Source organism: Parasteatoda tepidariorum, chromosome 1 (assembly GCF_982258835.1).
Source record: "Parasteatoda tepidariorum strain Cologne lab strain chromosome 1, Ptep-v5.0, whole genome shotgun sequence".
Taxonomy (NCBI): domain Eukaryota; kingdom Metazoa; phylum Arthropoda; class Arachnida; order Araneae; family Theridiidae; genus Parasteatoda; species Parasteatoda tepidariorum.
In genome coordinates this window covers 22,995,511-23,014,253 of record NC_141755.1, presented here as the reverse complement: position 1 = coordinate 23,014,253, position 18,743 = coordinate 22,995,511, and the positions used below count along the sequence as shown (strand labels likewise).

Genomic DNA, 18,743 nt, shown 5'->3' with positions numbered 1-18,743 from the left:
CTCTCATGAGGGATCAATAGAAGTTTCTTTGTATCTAAGAATAGATTTGTTTTTGTTCCTCTCCCACATATCTCATTCTCATTTACAGTTTTCTGGTGTTTTCAAATTGATTGCTTTCTTAATCAAACAGTTTGCTTCAATAAATGTATTTCACAAGAATAAAGATAAAAATTTAAAATCTGTTTTTCAAATATGTGGAAGCGTGGAAGCATTGTTTCTTATCTTTATCTCCAAATTTGACTTTTTTCTTTATTTTTAAATGTATTTTTAAATTTTTTTTCAAGTATTAATATTTATAGTGATTGAAAATAATTTATTCATTTTGGAATAACAATTTTTGAAAGATTGACACGAAAATGGTGGAATACTTGAATTCGAAACTAATTATCGGTAAGCTTACTTGTATTTAGATTTATTTAATTTAAATTTCATTTAAAAAATGAAGTTCTCATTAAAAAAATCAATTCGCTGCATACACTTGATTACATAATGAAATACAGACAACTGCAAATAATATTTATATACTGGAGAACTAAAAAAAACTTTAAAAACCTAATGAGTCATGGGGGAAATACTTCATGCGTAATATTAAATATGTATGCATTTATTTCTTAATATTACGAGAACTATTCAACAAGATTTCTTATAGTTTCAGAATTTGAAAAATATTAAAATGTTGAAAGCATTTTGTTCAAGTAGTGTTAATATTTAGTTAATGAAACACTATATTAAAGTATTGATATTACTATTTTGTCTTTTATTTGAAATATCATTAACTAATAGTAAATCATAAAGCTTCGATTTTATTGACTTCGGATGTATGATTTTCTTAATGAATTTGTTTTTTAAGGGTAAACATTTTTAAAAAAATTTCTATTCATTATTTTCACCATCATCTTTAAATTTTTAATAACTATTTAATTTTTGTCAATCACATATTAGATACGAGAATTAGATTTCGGGTTACAGAACCCAATTTAAATAATTATCTGTAGGAACGAACTTTTTAAAGAAAATTTGCAGGAAATATTTGAACAAACAAAGGAATGAATGAACATTTTAAGTATTTTTTTTTCTACATGTTACTTTAAGTATCATTTTGTATAATCGTTTAATTTTTATGAATGATATATCAGATGCGAGACTTAGATTTTGAGTTTCAGAAACCAACTTAAATAATCAATTTTCAATATACTATCTTAGCATCTAAGTAGGGTTCTTCTTTTCATGTTCATTCAAATTTCGCTAGGAGGAAATCTTATAAGTCAATTTTGAACTAAAAAAATTCGTTAAAATTCTGCATGATTGAATTTTTTTCTCTTTAACGTTAACGCTTACAAAAAATTATATTTTTATTACGCGTTAACATTTATATTAAGATATCATGGTTCATATATGGTACACAGAACTTAATTTGTATATGACAATCAGTTAGTAAAGCTTTACTAATTATATTTAAAATGTTGGAAGCTTTCTGAGCACCATAAAACATTTCTAAAATTCAAAAATCTTCTAAAGTAATCTTTTATCTCCAGATTGTTTTTTAAAATGATTATTTTCAATATTGATTCATGAAAGCAGTATTAGAAAGGCGGTAGTGTCATTTTTTGGGTAGTTTAAAATGATTATATTGGGTAACTGATATGACAGTAAAACACCGGACACTTCTCTTATATTACACAAAACAATAAATTCGAACCGGGAAATTTTTTTTAAAAATCTTTATAACTCTAAACATGTTTTAAAAAATGTATAAGATGTTTAAAGTTATCTAAGAAGACCATTTTATAAATGGGAAGTGAATGTTAAGAATTCGGTAAAACAGAAAATCTGGATCCTCTTAATAGTTGGATGGATTGTGAAGGAATGAGACCTTCGATGATTGATGAGACTCATTAAGCATGGCAGACATTAAACCCTTCCTCAAATTGTCACTTATTTCAATGCTGGACATCAGTAAGTGTCAGTGGCTGAACTATTAAAGAAAACATTATTGATAAGGATTCATCAATTGAACTGTTCATGGATAGCCAAAAACACGTTGTCTGGACTGCCGAGTCTCGCTTCAAACTGTATCGAATGTATGTATGTGCATAAATATGAAGTTAATGTCATGAATTATGGATCTTTCATGTCAAAAAGGAAATGCCCAGGCTAGTGGAAATTCTTCTTGATTTGGTGAGAATGCAATTGGCAGGATATGAAATCCCTGACATGTGTCTTGACTGGTAGTTAAGTATTCTATTCACTCATCTCTGCCCATTCATGTTCATTTCAAAGTCCGAAGGAGTTTAACAACACCAGAAGGACAATGAGACACCTCTACACGTTGAGAGTTGCTACACAGTAGCATTATCTTTAGACTGAACACCTGAATCTGCAGACGTGGAAGATCATTTGGCATGGTCTAGCAAAGTGCAATTCCTTAGAGATGACCAGCATGATATATGAATTTTGCAGACCTGCAGGATTCACAGTCAGTATGAATTAACTCCAAAATGCCTTCCAGCAACAATCAGTGAATCCATGTCACGCCAGGACATGACGTGGTCTCATTACAGAGCATCAGGATGGTGTAGCAGTTTTTTTTCTCGATATATTTATTTGCGACCCCTGAGGCACATACTTTAATTTAATTCACTTTTGACACTAATTTTAAAATATATGGAGAGAGACGCTAGTATTAGCGAACAATTCTGTAAGACAACTTGTTCAACCGAGCATTCAGTGAATCCATGTCACTTCAAGATATAGCATGGACTCATTGTCAGGTTACACACCATCAAGCAGGTGTACCAGTTTCTTTTTTCTCAGTGTATTTATTTGTGACACCTAACCTTGTAAACTTTATTTTAATTTATTTTTGATACTCATTCTGAAAATATATATTTAGGTTATTAAGGTTAAGTTTTTTAAATAAAGTGGTTTCCTCGTTATGGAAAAAACTGTTTTTCTACTTTTTGATGTTTTCATACATTTAAAAAAAATTATTCTTTCAAATTTGCAAAAATATGAAATGTCATATTATTAAACTTTTTTAAAAAATTATGAAGTAAAATCAGTTCAAAATACTCAAATTTTACTTTATGAATATATCTTAACCTCTTCAAGGGGAAATGTTACATTCTACAAGCAAATATTTCTAAATTAATGATTAATATATTCAACTTTCTAAAAAATTTGATTTAAAAACTCAAATTTAATGGTATAGTCTTTTGTTGCTGAGTGAAAATTTTCAATAATGCATTCTAAAAATTGTACATAAAATTCTGCTTGTCCAGGCGCTGTGTTGTGCTTAACTATTGGTGTCTTTTCATTGGATTCACATGTGGATGCTTCAGCTATAAAATCTAGAAGCAGCTCTGAAGAGAGTTCCGAAGAAAGTAACAGTAAGTTTTGTTTTATAAATAATTATTACATTACTTAATATCTTGAATGATTACCATGCATTATTACTTCGTTAGTGTATTTGTGTTTTGTTTTTTTTTTGCTGTCTCATAGTACTTTTTTACTATCTCATATGATTTGCATCCCGATCAGTATTATCCTTTATATGAAGCTTTCTTTTCTTTTAAGCCAAACAACATGAAAAAGAACTCTATATCAAAGTTAATAACATCCTTTGAAGGTAAAAAATTCCTATATAAAATTTGATAACATTCTCTCAAAGGCAAATCTTTCAGTGCATAAAATCTTATACCAATCCATGCAGGAGAAAAATCCCCATATTAAATTTCATAACATTCCTTGAAAAGAAATAATTTCAATGTAAAACTTTTTAACTTTCGATGAAAAAAGAAAATTCTGATATAAAATTCGATAAAAGTTTTTAATTTTGAAAAATCTTCATAAATCTTTAATGATCTCGGGAAAGGGAAAATTCTAATATAAACGTTTATAATACGCACAAACTACCCATATAAAAAAAGAGAAAATTTATACATAAAATTTTATAATATTATTCTATGAAGGTGAAAAATCCTAATACAAAATTTTATATAATCTTATAAAAGTGAAAAGTCTCGACAAAATATTTTACAACACTGCATGAAAGATACAAAAAAGAACTTGCAAAAAGTGTCATAACAACCTGTGAAAATTAAGAATACTTGAATATTTTTTTTTTTAAATCTTATAAAAAAGAAAAATTTCGATTCAAAGTTTTATCACAATCTGAAAAGGTAATAAAAACTCTATAAAGTTGTATATTAGCCCAAGGATGATAAATTTAATATAAAATTTTACGACATCCTATGGAGGAGGAAAATCCTAAAATTAAATTTTGTGACATTCTGTGAAAATGAAAGCTTCCTACATGAAATTTTAAACCATTTTGTGAGGCAAAAATTTCCCACATAAAATTTTCTAACATCAAATAGAAATAAAATTTCCTTCACAAAATCATAACATCGTGAATAAATGAAAATTTCTAATTAAAATTCGATTAATGCCCAATGAAAATTAAATGCTTCTGAAACCTTTTTGTCAAAGATATGAAAAAAATCATGTTTATGCATGAACGGCTGACACGGCTGATTTCCTCAAAAAACTAAAGGTTATCTTGGTCATATTTGGGAATAATATATGTTTTCATAATACGTTTTTTTCTGTCTAAAAAAAAAATCTTTCTCAGTTACTTTGAATTTATGTAACGAAAAAAAAAAGGATTTTTTAAAAACAAAATCTAATAAAATGTCCAACAGCATGTGATGTTTATGAAAAATCTAATCAAAAAAAAATATTTGACGTATTTTTTTCTAGCATAGTACAACAGTATGCAAACAGTATTTTATTAATTTAAAAAAAAGACTTGATAAATGATGAACCTCTCTTTATTTGTATCAAATTACGCCGTTTTCAGAATTTTCCATCCACGATACTGATCGTTTTGCTTGTCTAGAATTGTCCTACTTACAGAAATGACCAGTTTACAGAAGTTATTATCCAACATATGGAATCGTTTCGCTGGTACAGAATTTTATTCTTTTCTAACCAAGATACTGATTCATTCTGCTCGTTCAAAATTACACTATTTACAGAATTTTCTAATCAAGATACGGAATTGTTTTACACATTCAGGATTAACCAGATTTACTGTGTTTTATAAACAAGATACGGAATCGTTTCGCTTGTTCAGAATTAACCTGGAAACAAAGATTTTATCCCTGATGCAGAGTTTAAGCCAGAATAACCCCTTTCACAGAGTGGGCTACTGAAAAACGCTCAAAAAGCAAAGATATAAATGAATCACTGAGGTTCTGGGGGGGGGGTAGAAGTATTTACAGAGGAGTGGAGCCAAGCGACTTCAGCTTCAGCTGCTCTACGAGGTTAAGAGTCCTTCAGTTTTCGGTTAGAATAACTCAAATCCAGGGAGTTTTCCGACCAAGAAATTATGGACAAACTAATATTTCTAAATCATGATTATAACTGTTTGGTATTCACAAAGCAATTTTATAGTATCGAAATTTTGTGCGGGAAGAGGAAGAAGGTAATTGTGGGGATGATTAAAATGATTATCCTACTTGGGGATGAGGGTAGGGGTTGAAAATTACAATTAATTAACCATTACTTATAGAAACATATTGTAAGACTTTTACCACATTTGTATTAAAGGAATTATTCATAAAAGCTTATTTATTCATCCTCGAGTGCGATATTACCCCATATCCAAATAAATTTTTTATTTATATTGCATAATTTTTTTCATATTTTTATACTTTAGATATTATAGAATGGGGCAGAGATTGGGATTGGAACAGAGACCGAGACAAGTATAAAAGGAACTTCAAATGTCCATCGTCTTACGGTACCTTCTCCGATATTGAAGACTGCTCAGCATATTTCATGTGTAACAATTGGAAATCCAAGTGGAAACCCTGTCAAAGAAGGACCCATTTTGATAGGTACAGAAAAGTATGTCTTCCATTCAATATTGCCATATGTGATGACGGAAGTGGTGAGTTATTATCAAATTCAATAGATATTTTTCCACTGCACTAATCAAATTCCTATTTCTTATTTTATAGAATATACTTGCTGAATACCCGGTTTTTCTTATTGGAGGGGGAGAGCAAACTATCAGTGAATTCAAGTGCCAGTAGGGGGTCAGAGGAATTTTGAGTTTTGGATCCTTTAGTGTTAACCTTGGTTCCTTCGTATTTGACTGTATCCCAATTTTTTTTTAAACGAATTGAAAAAAGTTTGCATGCAATTCCAATCATATCAATTAATTCCTATTCGTTTTTCTAAAGATAATTTTATGCGAAATATAAATTTTAGTAAACATTTATTATTACTTTCTTTAACCCTTTCAGTCCCAAATATTTATTTTTCAATAAAAAAATCTGAAATTTGTAAAACAGACTCATTTTGCATTCAAAAGAACAAAACAAACATAATTTTTTTTTTAATTTCTTTAATAAAATTTTAAATGATTCCAAATGGCATCATTGGGAATAAAGTAGTGAAGGACGAAAATCACTAGAAAAGTTTTTGAATATATATTATGCATTATTTAAAGATTTATAACTATATAAAAGGGGTATTTTTTAATAACTAAATAAATTATAACTATTCTGCAAGAAATATTTGGCACTATTATATTTATTACACATTGAAAAAAATTGAACCAATTTTCATCATTATTGATATGGTTAGATGAGAACCTTATTATTTCTCAGTATTACTTATTTATTTTACATGAAATGTTTTAAAACAGTTCTTAGTATTGTTAAGACAGGTATGCATTGGGGTGCATCCAGAGCCGGATTATACCTTTCGTAACCCTGGGCATAGCCGTTCTTGGGCCCTCCCCTCCTCCCCCCCCCCTGAATTTCGTCGGCCCTAGGCACGTGCCTAGTGTGTCTATAGGTTAATCCGGCCCTGGGTGCATCAATTGAGTTGTAATTAACTTTAGATTCCATTGATATATCACCTAGAACATTATCACTAGTTTCTTCATCTGAATCCAAGTCTTCTATTTCGATATCAGACAAGTCTCCATTCATAAGCAAATGAACCGCTTTATCAATATATAAAGCCTCTGCTTTTTGCTTTGGCATCAGGAAAAATAATGACAAAAAGAAATAAGTCTTTTTTATCCCAAAATCTTAGTAAAACTTGAAAAAGTAATAAGAAAGAGCAAAGAAAAACGATATAAATTCAAAATAAACAACGCATTAGAGAATGATATAGAGTTGTACTCAACTCCCACTGATTCCATTTGGAATCATAACTTTTCAATAAATAAAAGCAATAAATTTTCAAATTGAAAATTGTTAAAAGTTGTTGAAATACTATTTATGAACATTTAAATAAATTAAAATGAAATATTTAAAAATATTCTTTAATTTAAAATGCCTCAAAAAGATATTTTATTTCAATAACTTTTATGGATTTGAACAAAACCGAAACAAGTATCATTTCAATCACAAACACATGTAGTGCCGCCATTTATAGGTGAAAAATAAAAATATATTTCGCTAGAGGAATGTTTATAGATTAAAATACCGCCTATTTCAAATCAAATGGAGTTTTAGGTAAGCAGATAAAAAATCTTAAATGTAATGATTCCAATTGGAATCACTGGGACTGAAAGGGTTAATGAGAGTCGAAAAACTTCAGAAATATAAAGTATACAATTTTCCATCATTTAAAAGAATGCAATTTGAAATGTCAAAATACAAAATTTAAGAAAAATAAATTGAAAAATCATTACAAATTTTAGCTATATTGTTTGAATTTTATGTTTCAAGCCAATGAACTATTTTTCTCAAATGGAGAAATTAGCATTTTGCCGAGCATAAATTTTCACGTTAAAACATCTTTAAGAAGAAAAAGGAATCATAAGGAGAAATTTTAAAAGCCTCTTTGTATTTATTTATAATACATATTAACATCAAGTCCCCTGTTTAAAATTGCCCTTTTTTGGTCTGTAAAATTATACTATGTAACAATTAAAAAAATTCGAATTTCGCAATTTAATGGGCATAACCATTTCGAAGTTCCTTCAAAACGGGGCATGATATCTTTAGATAGAATACGTGGATGCAAAAAATTCACTTGTAACTTTATTTGCAAAACATTTTAATGATTCAAAAGCCAATCGATTCATACAAAAATAACATTTTCATTTCAAAATGTTCTTTAAATGTTTTGTTAAATGTGCATGAAATTTCGAATTTTTATTATCGAATAATTTTTGCATTATGAGAGTAAGAAGCATAAAAATTTTTGGAAATAATGGTAACTGCTTCTATTTCTCTTTATTGCAGAAGTAATTTTTAAGCTTAGAATGTGTGGTAAATTGCAACATACAGTACAAAATACATCGATAACAGAAAAAAATGGGATTTAAATTTACATTAAAATTAATCTGCACATTATGGTATCAATATCAGTGATTTCAGAAACACACTTGAAAAAAATTATGTGAGAAAAAAATTTTAGGTATAAAATTCGTTTTAATTCTCGTTAACATGTCTTGTTGCATGAATAAAGAACCAACTTTCTGGTTCAAAATCTATTTCAAAAAATATTTCAAGGTGAGTATGTTGACATTTTCCTGGCTTCTTGAAATCATTGAACATAAAGTACATAGATTTATCTGAGTTATTTTAGGAAATCTTGTTGTTTTCTGCAGAATATAAACGTCTTAGGCCAAAATATTAAATTGAAGTAAAGTTACATGCCATGAAATGGCGAATTTGTCATTATTCTGGTTGTCATTTTCCTGGCTTATGAATACCAGCGCATTTTTTTTAAACTGCTAATACTGTAAAGAGGGAAAGCAAATATTAACCTAATACCAAGTTCATGTATGATTGTAATAAGATTGAACGTAATCAAAGTTATTTATTTATTTAATGATTGATTATATTACACAATTTTATTCTGTACATATCAGCAACAACAGTAGATTTTCAACAGTAGATAAAAGAATTAATTTAAGCTATTCATAGTCCACCTAACATAAAGGCATAGGGTTTGTTACTTACTAATAGTTTAAAATGACTGTTTTTTTAAATTTCTAAGCTAATGCGTCATTTCCCTGGCATTCGAAATGGGGTGAATTTCTATTTTATTTTTTTCTTGAGCAAATGTTAATAAACTACACTACTGTTTGTAAGATATTAATAAATGTAACTAAATAAATATTTTAAATTATTCTGAAGACTTTAAATTCGTGGAAATTTTTTGGTCCGAATTGTCATGTTTCCTAAGAATCACCCATATATATATATATATATATATATATATATATATATATATATATATATATATATATATATATATATATATATATATATATATATATATATATATATATATATATATATATATATATATATATATATATATATATATATAATAACAGGGCTACATCCCTGTTATCATTGTTGTATTCATCTTTAATAATGCAGTCATAAGCCAGAATGCGTTATAAAAATGTTTATTTAAAGTTAGGCTGATGGTTATAACAGTTCACATCCCCACTCCACAAGGGAGGGGGTGTGGACGAGTCTCCGTCAGATGTTTATTGGAACACGTTATTCAGCAAGAGACATGTGAAAACATTCGGTCTCGCATTAAATACCTACAGAGATTGATGTAATTAGGTTCCAGTCGTACATACCTTTGTAATTCTACGCATTATGGAAAATCATTTAATGCTTCCTAATATGGAAGTGAAAGAGGAACATGATTCTAAAAATAACTCCTCCTTTGAAATATAAATCTAATTATAACTCAATGGTATGTTTTCAGCCTTGAATTCCCAAAATAGAATATCTCTACGCTTACTCTTTAACAAAGACACTTTATGAAACCGAAGGAGTCTTAATTTTTTTATTAATACAAAAGTATTCATAATTTTTGTATTATATATATATATATATATATATATATATATATATATATATATATATATATATATATATATATATATATATATATATATATATATATATATACACAGTCCAGTCACATTAATGTGACCACCACCTACTTTCGACGTCAACGTGAAATAATCAATCACAGAGTGCATGTGGCAGCACATTACAGTGTAATGTATATATTGGATGTCCTAGGGCATCGAAAAGCATTTCAGTCGTTGGCGCAATGCAGAAACGTAGCGATTTATCCGACGTCCAAAAGGGCATGATTATTGGCTTTCGGACCAAGGGTGGAAGCATTTCGGAAACGACTGATTTTGTGAACTGTTCGCGTGCCGCCGTGGTAAAAGTATACCGTTCATGGCAAAATGGCACTATACAAAACAAGCGGCGTGGCACATGTGGTGCACCACGGGCCAAAGATGGCACAGGCGAACGAAAGCTACGGAGATGCGTTCAGACGAATAGACGTGCAACTGTTCAGCAACTGACCGCCCAAATGAACCAAGGGGCTACCAAAAGTGTATCCTCAACAACTGTTCAGCAAACGTTGCTGCGCATGGGCCTCCGCAACAGACGCCTGGTTAATGCACCCATGCTGACTGCTGTTCATCGGTGACGAAGGCTGGAATTTGCACGCCAGTACCGCAACTGGACGTCCACAGAGTGATAACAGGTGGCTTTTTCCGATTAATCACATTTTAGCTCCATGGGACAGATGGACGTTGGCGTATACGGCGTGAAACGTCTGAAAGCAAGCACCCTGCAACAATTGCCGGAAGGCTGCAGGCTGGAAGAGGGAGCGTTATGGTTTGGGGAATGCTTTCCTGGCATTCATTGGGTGCACTCATCATTGTGGAAGGCACTATGGATCAGTACAAGTACGTATCTGTCCTTGCGGACCACGTCCACCCCTACATGCAAATGATTTTTCCTCAAAATGATGGCATCTACCACCAGGACAATGCGAGGTGTCATACAGCTCGCAGTGCATGTGCGTGGTTCGAAGAACACCAGGATGAATTTACCGTACTCCCCTGGCCAGCAAACTCATCGGATTTAAACCCAATCGAGAATCTGTGGAACCACCTCGATCGGGTTGTTCGCTCCATGGATCCTCAACCGCGTAATCTAGCGCAGCTGGCCACGGCACTGGAGTCGGCATGGCTGAACATCCCAGTGAACACCTTCAGAAACCTAATTGACTCTCTTCCTGCACGTCTCGTAGCGGTTTGCTCTGCCAAGGGTGGTTATTCTGGATTTTGACAGGTGGTCACATTAATGTGACTGGACTGTGTATATATATATATATATATATATATATATATATATATATATATATATATATATATATATATATATATATATATATATATATTTGTATGCATAGTTAAAAAAAGACATGGAAAAAAATATAAAGAGCCGGTAAACAAAACAAGGAAAAGATATAATCTCCCAGGCAATTCTATCAATGAAAATTTCAAGCTTCCTATAGCCAACTGGTTTTGTAGTCCTGCTTTGTATCAGCGAATTTTGATAAGGTGTTTGTGTTTTCTCCTTGCTTAAATATTTATTTGTGATCTCTCATCTATGTTGACACAAATTTTGTAAAATGTACTTTAGTAAAAGGAGATATTTTATGCATCATTTTTTATTATTATTATTGCTCGTTGTCTAGAATTGCATCAAAGTCATCTTTGTATCTCGTTCGTGAAACAAAAAAATTATTTTTCCAGATGACAAAAAAACGACGAATGATGTAATTGGAACCACAACTCCTAGCGGTAAGTGTTTTTGTTTATTTTTTTCATAGCACATCATTTTGAAATAAAAAATAAATTGAAAAAGTTTCATTACATTTGCTTAAAAAAAAACTTCCTGAATTGCTGATTAGAGGAAAACTAAAAGAGTGCATTTTGCTACACTGAAATACTTACACTGATTCCTACTTAATTTGTACTTTGGCCAAACCACATTGTCGCTGCAAGTAATGGTGCTTTTTACAATTAACATTTTTTTAGAGTTCATCATTCAGAGATTTCATCTATTATCAAATCATGTAACTAATTTTGAGTTTTGATGTAAATATAAATCTTACAATCAGATAAATAAAAAAAAGCAAATCTTACATATCGATCTGCTTCCATTTTTTCTTTTATTGATTTTCAAGTCAATGGTCATTTTTGATACACCCGAATCGCAGACTTAGTAAACCACTATTCGTGATCCTAAATCTCGAATAAGCTATCTGGGGTTACGTCTTGAACCTCCCTCTTTGCCTCCCCTCCTCTTCTCAGTTGTAGATGAATGTACTTAGATATTCACTCTTCTTAATATTTTTCGTATTTAATTGCCGCAAATAATTTTTTTTTAAAATTTACTGGATGCTTTCTTTTAGAAGTATGTTCCATGCATTTTTCAGCTACATATACACAGTCCAGTCACGTTAATGTGACCACCACCTACCTTCGACGTCAACGTGAAATAACCAATCACAGAAGGCAGGTGGCAGCATATTACAGTAGAGTGTATATAAAGGATGTCCTAGGGCATCGGAAAGCATTTCAAGTGTTGGCGTAGTGCAAAAACGTAGCGATTTATCCGACGTCCAAAAGGGCATGACTATTGGCTTTCGGGCCAAGGGCTACCAAGTGTGTATCCTCAAAAACGGTTCAGCGAATATTGCTGCGCATTGGCCTCCGTAGCAGATGCCTGGTTAATGCATCTGTTCTGACTGCTGTTTATCGGCGACGAAGGCTGGAATTTGCATGCCAGTACCGCAACGGGACGCCCACAGAATGGCGACAGGTGGTTTTTGCCGATTAATCACTTTTTATGCTCCATCGGACAGATGTACGTTGGCGTATACGGCATGAAACGTCTGAAAACAAACACCCTGCAACAATTGCCGGAAGGATCCAGGCTGGAGGAGGGAGCATTATGGTTTGGAGTATATTTTCCTGGCATTCACTGGGTGCACTCATCATTGTGAAAGGAGCGATGGATCAGCACAAGTACGCATCTGCCCTTGCGGATCATGTTCACCCCTACATGCGAATGATTTTTCTTTAGAATGATGGCATCTACCAGCGGGATAATGCAAGGTGTCATACAGCTCACAGTGTTTGTGCGTGGTACGAAGAGCACAAGGATGAGTTTAACGTACTTCCCTGGCCAGCAAACTCATCGGATTTAAACCCAATCGAGAATCTGTGGGACCACCTCTATCGGTTGCTCGCGCCACATATCCTCAACCGCGTAATCTAACGCAGTTGGCTATGGCACTGGGGTCGGTATGGCTCAACATCCCAGTGAACACCTTCAGAAACCTAACTGGCTCTCTTCCTGCACATCTCGCAGCAGTCCACTCTGCCAAATGTGGTTATTCTGGCTTTTGACAGGTGGTCATATTAATGTGACTGGACTGTGTAGTTTCCTAATTTAAATTATACGTAAAAACAAAACATTAAAATAATAATAAAAATAAGTAAGAAAAGAATTAGAAGTAAAAACCTAAAATAAGTAAAGTAAGTTGCCATAAAAATAAGTAAATACCAACATGAAACTTTCATGCACTTGAGCACACTGAATTAGTTACTATTATTAATTTTCTCAAATAGCTTCATCAAATAGTGTAACTAATTTTGAGTTTTGGTGAAAATATATATACTACGTTCAAATCAGAAAAAAAAAATCTTACATATATCTCCTTAAGTTTTTCTTTAATTTTATTATTATTATTATTATTGATTTTCAAATCAATGGTCATTTTTGATACACCCGGGACACAGACTTGAGTAAATCACTATATTCTAACAAACCCGTCAAAAATACGTTATTGTACGGAATTTTCCAACTAAATATCGAAATTCGAACATTGCATTCAATAAAAACTTCAGCTATAATGTTATTGTCGTTGATGCAATAAAAATAAGTAAAAAACATGACATTTTCATTCACATGCGAACAGATGAAGTAGTTTAAAACTGTTAATATAGTTTCTGAAAAAAATTTAAAAGTCAAATTTGTAAACAAAACTTGAGCAGCAAATAGTTTTTTATTTTAATGTCCGGCACAGTTTACATAAAAATATTCTTTTAAGGTAAATAGTGTGTTTTCTGTATGTTACAGCAGCTCCATTCAAGTGTAAAAGTTTCGTGGGAATTTATGCTGATCCAAATGACTGTTCCAAATACTACAAATGCGCCTTCTTTAAAAAAAGTTTGAAGAGTTGCGAGAAGAATTTTCTTTTTGACAGAGTCAGGAAACGGTGCAAACCAGAAAGGGAAGTGGACTGTGGATCAAGAAAAAGACCGATAAGTAATGAAAGAGTTTTTTTCCGGGTGATCATACAAATATTTACAATATTCACTTTAATTCCAGGTAGATAGACTTTGAGGAACCCTAGCTATATAATTAACTGGGTAGGGCACCCTGCCAAGTTGCCCCTACGAAATAACGAAGGATAATTTAAAATATCTAGCGATCAAGCGAATACGCTTTTATTATACAATGAAGTATACATTAATTTTTCTTCAAATATTACTTCTAAAAATGAAACACTTTCCATTTCTTCTTCAAATTTCATGCCATCACTAATTTTTATCAACAAAAAAAACATATTTTTTAAATTGCATTTTATTGGGCATCACTAGAGTCACAACCATAATTCAAGATATTTGTTGCGTCTGTTGTCAGGTAATTATTTGGGGCTTCAAGGGCCCTAAATGCCCCAAATATGTACGACATCTAGGGAGAAGACCGGTTCCGTGTCTTGACCCTTCCCTGTCTTCCTTTTCTCAGTAGTATAAAAATGTACTGCGATATTTTCCCCATTCTGAATACTTTTCGTATTCAACTGTCATATACACTGAAGAGCCAAAAAAACTGGTACAGTCATGAGTATGCAAATAAAAGGGTATGGAGCCAATCAAAGTACAGCGCTGCGATCGGCAATGCGTAGATAAGACAACGAGTGTCAAGCACAGTTCTTAGATTGGTTACTGTTGCTACAATGCCAGGTTATACAGAGTTAAGTGAGTTTGAACGTGGTGTTATAGTCGGCACACGGGAGGTGGGGCATAGCATCTCCGAGATAGCAATGAAATTTGGATTTTCACGTACAACCATTTCACGAGTATACCGTGAGTATCGAAAATCCGGTAAAACATCAAATCTACGACATCGCTGCGGTCGGAAAATGATCGCGCAAGAACGGGATCAACGACGATTGACGAGAATCATTAAACGTGACAGACGTGCAACCCTTCCACAAATTGCAGCAGATTTCAATGCTGGGCCATCAACAAGTGTCAGCGTGCGAAACATTCAACGAAACATCATCAATATGGGCTTTCGATACGTGCTTCCCTACACAATATTTGACAGGTATACCAGTTTTTTTGGCTCTTCAGTGTATTTTCCACAGCGTTTCTCTTAGAACTATGTTCAATGTAGTTTCCTAATCTAAAGGTTTTTAATCTGTTTGAAAATCACAAGACACAAAGAAACGTATTTCCTTCTCCTATGACTCTCCACACGCTTATGGTGTAAGCATGCAATGTGTTGCCATAGGTAGAGTATTCTGCTCTAAGCCATGTGTAACCCATTTTGATTGCCAATACATTGTGTTTGAAAATCTTAGATAATCCTCTTTCAACCACTCCCATCCTTACAAAAAGAAATTTTCCACTATTAACGATACTTATCAACATTTTTAATATATGCTATATGACTTAGGCTTGTCAAAAGCAATCAATGCAAGAAGTGTCGTAGAGATTAAGGCACCACAGTTTTGCGTCGTGGTCGTTCGATCAGATTTACTTCCCAAAAGAACTGGTTCCCTACAATCTGAATATGGGTGGGTTTCCAGTTGCCTCCTGAAACAGAATAGTAGTTCTTCGCATTGATAAACCAGTGTCTTAACCACTGAACCATCGTTGCTCCCCAGATATGCAGCATGTTGCAACTCAAATAGAAAGTACTGAATACTAAAATGTAAATTGTCTATAAATGAAAATGCAAAATTCATTCCAATGGGGGGGGATGATAATCATGCAATTTTCAAATGAACTAATATCGCTAAGTCTATGAACCTATGTACATTTTTATCATTATTTTTATTGAACATTAAAAAGTTTCGCAGCATGAAAAGAAAAAAAGAAATAACACAAATTATAAATTTCATTTTATTTAGTACTTATGATTTTTTTATCGTCTTAGTTAGCCATGGTTGGTCGTATTTAATATAGGAAAATTAAAACAGCTGCGATAAAACATAGTATGTATGTTTATAGATGATAGAAAGTAAAGTAGGTCATGAAATTCTATATATGGCAGGTGAAGGGAATTTCTTTATAATGTATCAAAATTGTGTAACATCTTATACAAAATAAAACAATAATTTTTTAATAAATTTAGGTGAAACCACAGTCGGTACAACTCCTATACCAGCAACATCAGAACCTATTACAACTTCCTCACAACCGACCAACACATCACCTATCACTCCACTGCCTACCTGCACCCCACCTACCACTCCACTGCCAACCTGCACCCCACCAACCACTATACAACCAACCACCACCCCACTTACCACTACACAGTCAACCACCACCCCGACCACCACTACACAACCAACCACCACCCCGCCCACCACTACACAACCAACCACCACCCCACTTACCACTACACCGCCAACCACCACCCCGCCCACCACTATACAACCAACCACTACCCCACCTACAACTCCACAGCATTCCACTCCAACTCCAAAACCAACTGGGCCTCCTGAAACAGATTGTGATGAGGATGATTTGGATTGCATCATTAAAGAAACTGGAGAGATTTCTGTATGGTTTGAATGCCCAGAAGCAATTGGAGCCTATCGCCATCCAAGTAGCAATAAGCTCTTCATTTTCTGCAAGAATTGGAAACCTTTAGTGAAGAAGTGTGGTCAGAAATCAGTGTATTCTGAACAAATGAGAACTTGCGTTGCGCCATAAGATGATGAGAAAAAAAATTTTAATTTTATTTTTAATTTGATTTTATTTTAACATAATAATCGGTTTTTTGGTTCATAGTTATGTAAAAAGAACCAAAAATACTGTTCTTTATATAAATATAAATAAAGTTTAATAATAATAAATAATAAATGTTTATTACATAATGTTTATAATAAATGTTTGCTGCAGAATTCATTATCTTTGTGTTTCAATTATCTTTGTGTTTCACTCATAGTTCAAGTAGCAATAAACTCTTCATTTTCTGTAAGAATTGGAAACCTTTAGTGAAGAAGTGTGGTCAGAAGTTAGTGTATTCTGAACAAATGAGAACTTACGCTACGCCATAAGATGAAGAAGAAGAAGAAACATTTTATTTTATTTTAATTTCAACGTAATACTTGGTTTTTTGGTTCATAGTTATGTAGAAAGAATCAAAAATACTGTTCTTTATATAAATAAATCTTAATATAATAAATGTTTATGACAAAAATATTTGCTGCCGAATTCAATATCTATGCTGTACTGATAAATGAAAGTTTGTGCGACTATCTCTGTGCTTCACTCATAGCTCCCCTGAACGGTTCATACTAGGATCCTAAAATTTGGATAATGGGTGCAAGGGGAAATTTTGACTTTCTCTCCAATTATGTAAAAGATGACATCAGTAATATTGAAGCTTTATTTATTTAAAAACAAGTTATTATGGGAGTTTACTGCACATTTTTTTAGATAATTATTTTTCCTTGATTCACTGGCAAATGTCATTTGATTCACTGACAAATTACGAACCACCACCCCACTTACCACTACACAGCCTACCAGCACCCCGCCCACCACTACACAACCAACCACTACCCCACTTACCACTACACAGCCAACCACCAACCCGCCCACCACTACGCAACCAACCACCAACCCGCCCACCACTACGCAACCAACCACCACCCCACCCACCACTATACAGCCAACCCCTTACGAAAATTTATGGTACGTATATTTAAGGTTGATTTGAGGTATTTTTGAGGTATAAAGGTTGATTTGAGGTATATTTAAAGTTGCTGCGAAAACAGCAAAAAAAATTATACCTCGTAAAGGTTGTAATTAAGATGTACGAGGTTGCTTTATAAATACTTCAGCTTATTTTGAGGTTGTTTAATATCAACCTCAAATCAACCAGGCTGATGAGGTGATTTTCATGGTATACCAGGTTGATTTCCTGACACTTGTAACAAAAGAGGTATTTTTGAGGAATAAAATTTTTTACCTTATTTCAACTAAAGAGAGTGAGGTATTTATAGAGGTATATGAAGTCATTTTATTTATAAAGCTCATTTTGAGGTTGTTTTAAGTTCACTTCAAATCAATCAGACTGATAAGGGGATTTTCAAGGTATACCAGGTTGATTTCCTCATACTTGTAACAAAAGAGGTATTTTTGAGGTATAAAAATTTTTTCCTTTCTTCAACTAAAGAGAGTGAGGTATTTATTGAGGTATATGAAGTCATTTTATTTATACCTAAGATTATTTTGAGGTTGTTTTAAATTCACTTCATATCAACCAGAATGATGAGGTAGTTTTTAATGTATACCAGGTTGTTTTTAAGGTATAAAAAATTTGCAAGGTGTAAAAAAAATTACCTTATTTCAACTAACGAGAGTGAGGTATTTACGAGGTATAAAAAAATACACCTTTTTTCATCTAAAGAGAGTGAGGTATTTCTTGAATTGTATGAAGTCATTTTATTTATACCAGCTATCAACCAGACTAATGAGTTGATTTCTAAGGTATACGAGGTTGTTTTTCTTACACTTGTAACAAAAGAGGTATTTATGAGGTATAAAAAAA

At 32.4% G+C, this 18,743-nt stretch overlaps 1 protein-coding gene across 2 annotated transcripts; it reads left to right on the top strand.

The window, feature by feature from the left end:
• The first annotated feature begins 210 nt into the window (after positions 1-210).
• LOC107452070 (uncharacterized) lies at positions 211-17,010 on the top strand. Of its 2 annotated transcripts, XM_043041505.3 has the most exons (6): positions 211-390; positions 3,282-3,389; positions 5,723-5,956; positions 11,630-11,677; positions 14,025-14,213; positions 16,314-17,010. In XM_043041505.3, the coding sequence occupies exons 1-6, from the start codon at positions 357-359 to the stop codon at positions 16,895-16,897; spliced, it is 1,197 nt and encodes a 398-aa protein (XP_042897439.2). In that variant the 5' UTR covers positions 211-356; the 3' UTR covers positions 16,898-17,010. The 2 variants fall into 2 exon arrangements, with proteins under 2 accessions (XP_042897439.2, XP_087016447.1); XM_087160321.1 differs by lacking the exon at positions 14,025-14,213.
• Positions 17,011-18,743: the final 1,733 nt, after the last annotated feature.

Excerpts from the sequence above, each read along its gene's own strand:
- LOC107452070 (XM_043041505.3), top strand. The coding sequence starts at position 357 with ATGGTGGAATACTTGAATTCGAAACTAATTATCG. Across the intron at positions 3,390-5,722 it reads GAGTTCCGAAGAAAGTAACA|ATATTATAGAATGGGGCAGA; the intron begins GTAAGTTTTGTT and ends TTTATACTTTAG. Across the intron at positions 5,957-11,629 it reads CATATGTGATGACGGAAGTG|ATGACAAAAAAACGACGAAT; the intron begins GTGAGTTATTAT and ends TTATTTTTCCAG.